The sequence below is a fragment of the Amphibalanus amphitrite genome, unplaced genomic scaffold, assembly GCF_019059575.1.
Source record: "Amphibalanus amphitrite isolate SeventyFive unplaced genomic scaffold, NRLGWU_Aamphi_draft 000317F_arrow, whole genome shotgun sequence".
In the NCBI taxonomy this organism is placed as follows: Eukaryota; Metazoa; Arthropoda; class Thecostraca; order Balanomorpha; family Balanidae; genus Amphibalanus; species Amphibalanus amphitrite.
Window position 1 is genome coordinate 12,748 of NW_024881812.1, and position 6,529 is coordinate 19,276.

The 6,529-nt window shown below is 54.4% G+C and overlaps 1 protein-coding gene across 1 annotated transcript; it reads right to left on the reverse strand.

Moving 5' to 3' along the window:
* Positions 1-394: 394 nt before the first annotated feature.
* On the reverse strand, positions 395-6,131 carry LOC122388321 (probable G-protein coupled receptor B0563.6). The gene is made up of 3 exons (XM_043379298.1): positions 4,342-6,131; positions 3,694-3,933; positions 395-523 (listed from the first exon to the last, which is right to left on the reverse strand). The coding sequence occupies exons 1-2, from the start codon at positions 5,452-5,454 to the stop codon at positions 3,748-3,750; spliced, it is 1,299 nt and encodes a 432-aa protein (XP_043235233.1). The 5' UTR covers positions 5,455-6,131; the 3' UTR covers positions 395-523; positions 3,694-3,747.
* Between the last annotated feature and the right edge of the window lie 398 nt (positions 6,132-6,529).

Here is a 6,529-nt window from a genome sequence, read left to right on the forward strand (position 1 = left end):
GTCCTGCTAGGTCTGCGGAGTCGGAGTCGGGAGTTGGAGTCGGTCGGAGTCGACAATTCTGCCCGGAGTCGGAGTCGGAGTCGGAGTTGGTTTTTGAAAGCCGGAGTCGGAGTCGGAGTCGGAGTCGCCGAAAATCCATCGACTCCGCAGCCCTGCCTACAATCCATTACAAACACATTACACATGCTGCTTACCAAGCGCAATGATAAGAATTGTGGGTCAATATTTAAAATCGATATAAAATGTAAGAGTTCAGACTTCGCTTTTGAACAGATATCCTCTGGAATCACCCATGCTCCGCCCGTCTAAAACTCAGTGATGCTAAATGCAGTTGTCACACGCCGCCGCCACGAACACGACACCTTACGCAGCGCTATCGCTTACAATTATGCCCTTGTTTGTATGCTTTCGAAAATGTCCTTTTTATTTATCTGGTGTATAAGAAAGACACCGCCGACGTCTTCTGGGAAAACAACACACATGGGTCGGGACCGTGGTATCGTAACATTACACACTGTAAGCAGTGGCGGTCGCAGGGGGGGGGGGCCATCAGGGCCATGGCCCCCCCCCCAAAGGCAAATCAGGGGGGGCCACCATATCATTTGGCCCCCCCAAACAACCGATGGGCCCCCATGGCCGTATGGGGCCCTGGCCCGTATTCGATTGTCACGAGGCTCGAGAAACCCACGCCAGCTATTAACAGCTCCCATACCAGTCTTTGAGGGTCCTACACTGACCTCTGAGGGCCCTTCAGTGGCGGTCAAGCGTCCACATTGACCGCTGAGGACCCGTATTGACCTCTGAGGGCCCTCCACTGGCCTTTGAGGGCCCCTAAACCGGCCTCAGGGGCCCAACCGGCGTCTGAGAGCCTCACACCGGCCTCTGGTGGCCTCATTTCAGTCTCTCGAGTCCAAGACTAGCCTTGTGTTTAGTCTTGTCTCTGAGGGCCCCGCACTGGATTCTGTAGACCCGATGTCGAGCCAGCATCGGCCTCTGGGGGCCCATCTTGGCCTTTGAGGGCCCTCCGCTGGTCTCTGGGGTCCAACGCCGGCCGATGCCGGCCTTTTAGGGCCCCACACTGACCTCTAAGGGCCCATGCTGGCCTGTAAGGACCCACGTTAGCCTCTGAGGGCCCCCCGCACTGGATTCTGATGACCCAATGCCGGCCGCTCAGGGCCCGCATCGGCGTCTGAGGGCCCATCTTGGCTTTGAGGGCCCTCCGCTGGCCTCTGGGGTCCAACGCCGGCCCATGCTGGTCTTTTAGGGCCCCACACTGACCTCTGAGGGCCCGTGCTGGCCTGTAAGGAGTAAGGACCCACCTTAGCCTCTGAGGGCCCCGCACGGGCTTCTGAAGACCTGATGCCGACCTCTAAGGGCCCGCATCGGCCTAGTCTGAGGGCCCATCTTGACCTTTGAGGGCCCTCTTCTGGCCTCTGGGGTCCAACGCCGGCCCATGTCGGTCTTTTAGGGCCCCACCCTAACCTCTGAGGGCTCCATGCTGGCCTGTAAGGACCCATATTAGCCTCTGAGTGCCCAATTCGGTCTCTGATGGTCTCAAACTGCCCTTTGCAGGCCCTGTACTGGTCTCTGAGGGCTCTAAACTGGCCCCTAAGAGCCCAAACCAGCCTCTAAAGGTCCAACGACCCACACCGGCCTCTAATGGTCCCATTTCTGTCTCTGGGACCGAAACTGCCCTTATAAGCCTCTGAGGGCCCCGTACTGGCTTCTGAAGGATCGATGCCGGCTTCTGAGGACCCATACCGGTCTTTAAGTGCCTCATAGCGACACCTGAGGCCCCACACTAGCCTCTGAGGGGCCCACAAACTGGCCTATGAGGTCTCTACACCGGCCACTGATGGCCCTATTATGTTCTCTGGGGGGCTCAAGCCTTACCTTTGGGCGTCACGCACTTGCTTATGAAGGCCCACATCAGCCTCTGGGGCCCTACCTGGGGCCTTTGAGGCCCTTCGCTGACCCTTGGGTCCAACGCCGGCCTCTGGGGGTCTGACACCGTACTCTAAGGGCCCCATTGCAGCCTCTAGGCGATAGGTATCGTCGAAGCGCTATCGATGGGCCCATAAGTGTAGGAACCATGGGTGCAGTGGGCGCAGTTGCACCAACAATAATTCTGCAGTGAGTGCAGACAATGTATTCTGCACCCACAATAATCTGGAACAAAACCCCCTTTCCTCAGCAACACTACTTTCCATGCAGCACGACAAATTCAGGATATTTTGTTCACTATCCGTCTTTCGAAGCATTTGCTACTGTAATGGTCGTCAAAATTTGCATTTGTGCTCAAGCAAAAAAAAAAAGAAAAGAAAAAAAGATTAAACGGAAGTCGGAACACATGTGATTGAACAGTGAACAGATACCGATGACCCACTGTTAAAAGCTTTAGCACGATGATCTTAAAAAATGGCAAAGTTTTTTTGCAAAGAAAATGGCAAAGTTAGCCGCCTTTACTTTTGCGGTAGTCCATTCACAGTTGCGTGAATTATTGACATAATCAATGCTTCAAAATGCACTTTTCGGTACCTTTTCGACATGGTGCATCCTCAAAGCTCTCAATGAGCCTCCGCTCGGGACTCGGGTGCCGTTCCTTACCCCCCCCCCCCCCCGCTTCACCGGCCATGGCCTAGATTTCTGCACCCGTGCACTACGCCCGTGGGCCCCTTTAACCCTCGCCCGCACATGGGGGGGGGGGGTGGTTGCCACCCCCCCCCCCCCTCAGGTAGTCTTTCTGCTCTGCACTCAACATTTTTAGAGCTAGAAGGCTGATTTTTCGTATAGCTGCTCCTCTATCCTTTCTTGATGTCCACTGAAAATTTCAAGTTTCTGTGGTTTTTGGTTTCGGAGATATGACTTTGTTTTTCAGGTCATGTCATGACCCAAATGGCCAATTCTCAACATCTTGCGTTGGCTATGGGCCTTGTGAGCTTTTAACACCTTGATTTCGGCCTTTTATGCCAATCCTACCTCCCACCTATCATGAAACATGTTGTTCGACGATGTACAGAGGTCAAGGTCAGGGTCAAGGTCAACCTAGGTCATCTAAGATAATTGCGTTTTAGGCAAGCTGAATTTACTTTTTTGAATTTTTTTTGACTACATTTTTGGTAAAAGCTTCTCAGATGATGATTTCATGTAATATGGACACATAAACAATCGGCGCACACATCAGTATACACACAGACACACACAGACATACAAACACATATTATTGACCTTGACCTAACTTGACCTGAGATGACCTCAGCAGCAAAAACCTGGTCGGGTAGTGTGACAAAGAGGTTCTAGCTGGCTTGGCACCAGAAAACGGCATCGTCATCGGTATATGACAAGCAGCGCGCTTGATATCCAACGGTGACCTAAAACAGCAACATTTTTTAGTTTGACCTGACCTGGAAGGTCAATGACTGACCTGAGAAGGTAAAACTGGGTATCATTGGATTCGTCTCTTCCCAAAGAATCTTTTTGGTCTTTACCGCTAAGCTCTATCTCCAACAGGAACGAAATGCCGCGGGGGGTGGCAACCACCCCCCCCCCCCCTGTGCGTTCTAGGATGGGAAAATGGCATGTGCGGGCGAGGGTTAAGCTAGCACCGGGCCCCCCGGGTCAGCGCAGGGGCCCCTTTGCCAAGTTGCCCCCCCCCCCAAACTCCAAGTCTGCGACCGCCCCTGACTGTAAGCAAACGCTTGAGTTATGAGACCACACACGTATGGAAAGCCCTCGACCAATGTCGCTTTATTGATCGGCGTTATTAGCCACGTCAGCTTTAGACGGTGGCGCCAATATAGATTGAAAAACGGACACCACCTGCTGAATCCGACACAGGAACACGTCTCGAATTTGGCGGACAAACACTATGGCGTACACGAAGTCTAGACAGAAGTTCAGTGCTTCTACATTGTTGGCGATCGCCCGGAAAATCTGAAAAAGAAACAGACTTATCAGACTCGTAAATGCTGGTATCAAGCGTTGCATTTCGTGTAGAGTGTAGATTTAGGTATAAGCACAAACCGAACACCGATTTCTTCATGAAGCGGATGGCATTGAAAGTTTGACGATGAGTATCGACGGCAAGTCTGTCGGTGCAAACAGGTAAATTGCGGTAAAACGAGAAAGACTTTTAATATTGATTCCAAAACTGTTTTGCTACCAATGATACGGAAACGGAACTCAGAGTCCGAGCCAAAGCCGACGGAAAACTTGGTTAGGAGCCGGAAATGTCAATGAAAGACTGCACCGAAGTGAAGTTCATGCATATTGCATGTTGGAGAATATCTAATAAACTTTCTGTCAAACATACTTAATTGGCAAATTAATATTTATGTTCACCTGAAAGCCGAGGTCGCGCTGCTCGTAGACCAGCTCCAGTATGCAGAGCGCCGACTGGAGGCAGTTGGAGACCAGGTAGGAGGCCGCCGTGGCCGCCAGCAGAAACTCCATGCGGTGCTCGGCCTCCTGGCGGCGCTGCCGCTGCCGGCGCGCCGAGTCCACGGACGCGGACGGCGGCCGCTGCGGCAGCGGCGAGGGTGGCGGCGCGGGCGGCCGCGGCAGCTCGCAGACCCCGACCAGGCTGACGCCGCTGCAGCTGCTGGCCGAACTCTCCCCGCGCGGCCGCCGGGTGACGCTCTCCGTGCACTGCTGGCTCATCGTGGTCGCGATCGCCTGCACGCGGCGCTCGCGGCGCTTGATGGCCACGATGATGTAGCTGTTGCAGTAGAGGACAACGGCGGCCGGCAGCCAGCGCACCAGTACCTGCAGGGCCCACTGGTAGAAGGGCCAGACCCAGCCGGAGGCGGCGCCGTGGATCAGCGACACCGTATAGAACGTGTCGCCCTCCACCGGGCAGTGCTCGACCACATGATAACCCAGCGTCTGCGGCATGTGCAGCGCCAGCGAGACGAGCAGGGTGGCGGCGATGCGGAGCGGCCGGCCGCCGCAGCGCCGCTCGGGCCGCCGCTGCCGCCACAGCTCGTGCGGCACCCTGACCGCCTGGTAGCGGTCGTATGTCATCCACAGCGTGACGCCCATGCTGAAACCGACCATTGCATTGGCGAACGGCACGAACACAATGCGCCAGATAGCCTCTGCGCGAGAGCGCGGCTGCAGGCGGCGACCGTCACAGTCCACGTATGTCTGCCACGTCTCGGCCAGGAATGTGGCTCCGGCCATCGTCAGCGCGGCGCTGTCGGAGAGCATCAGACAGCGCAGGTAGGTGTAGACGCCGGCGCCGCCGAACCGCGCGTCGCGCAGCACCAGCAGCAGCAGCAGGCTGCCCACGATGCCGACGCCGCTGATGGTCGGGTAGCAGTAGCGGTAGCTGATGATGGAGATGCGGTTCTGCGCGTCCGGTTCGGACCAGCTGCAGTTCTCCAGGTGGTCGCAGTACACCAACATGCCGACGTCGGGCCCGGGAGGCGGAGCAGCGGGAATTCGCTCACTCATGGCACACACCCAAAGCTGATTCTCACGGTCATGGTTTCCAGAATCCAAAAGATAGGCGACATTATTGAATTAAGGAGCCAGCAGCGAGACACAACAATCACAAACAGGAACAGACGACAGACAAAATCCGATCCTATCGATGTGGTACGTCACGGTAGCAGAATTAACACTATCTGCACCAGTGGAACACCCGATCACGCAAGCAGCTCTCGATGTTTTAGCTACAAAAGCACTGCAACCTCGTCTTCAAATATGTCGAAAGATTATTCGTCCTAAACGATTGCGATTAGACCACTCCCGGATTTTCCCGATGTTCCACAGCCGCAGACGGCGCCACTGTCCGGAGTCCGCCCCCACTGTGCGGCACGGCCGCCGGGCCACAGTCCCTGATGCAATGTGGGAGCACCACCACCCTACCGTGCCACCCACCCGGCACGCAGTCCCACCGTGACGGGCGATAAGGCCGACACGCGTATCGGGTGAAGCGCAGACGAGCGGCAAATTACGCTCGCCACTGAGCCACCGGTCAACATGTCAACACTATCGGCAGGTGGAGGGATAAATTTGGAACGGCGCATCGACCCTGCCCCGGATCAGAACGCCAGGGGATGAGTCATGCTTTTATGGAAATCACGTTTCTTAACACGTGGGATGCGATAGAAGCATGATACGGTCTCATACGTGTATTAGTAAAGTAATGCCTATTATGCATGATATTGTGATAGCTGAGAAATCATTTGTAAATAGCTGAGATAGCTGAGAAATCATTGATATTACTGCTTAGCAATTGTCACATAGTGCTGAAAATTATGATGTAGCCACTAGCATCAACGCATTTGCTAGCCAAGCGCAGTACCGTTACGTAAGCGTCGTAGTTAGGCACTGTAAGTTCGACCTTTCGCGTAGTAGACATGTAGTCCAATCTCAATAAACGTAGTGAGATCGCGGCAAGTACACGATTCTGACACACCACCGTCCAACGATAAGATAGTGACACTTGTGAAACGAAAGGACATTGTTTGTTAAAATAAAAACCCTTATATTGCACTTTGCAGTAGGTACCGGCTTCTGCGAT

Bases quoted from the DNA above. Each gene is read 5' to 3' on its own strand.
- LOC122388321 (XM_043379298.1), bottom strand. From the start codon at position 5,454: ATGAGTGAGCGAATTCCCGCTGCTCCGCCTCCCGGGCCCGACGTCGGC. The intron at 3,934-4,341 runs GTGAACATAAAT...TTTCTTTTTCAG, and splicing joins AGCGCGACCTCGGCTTTCAG to ATTTTCCGGGCGATCGCCAA.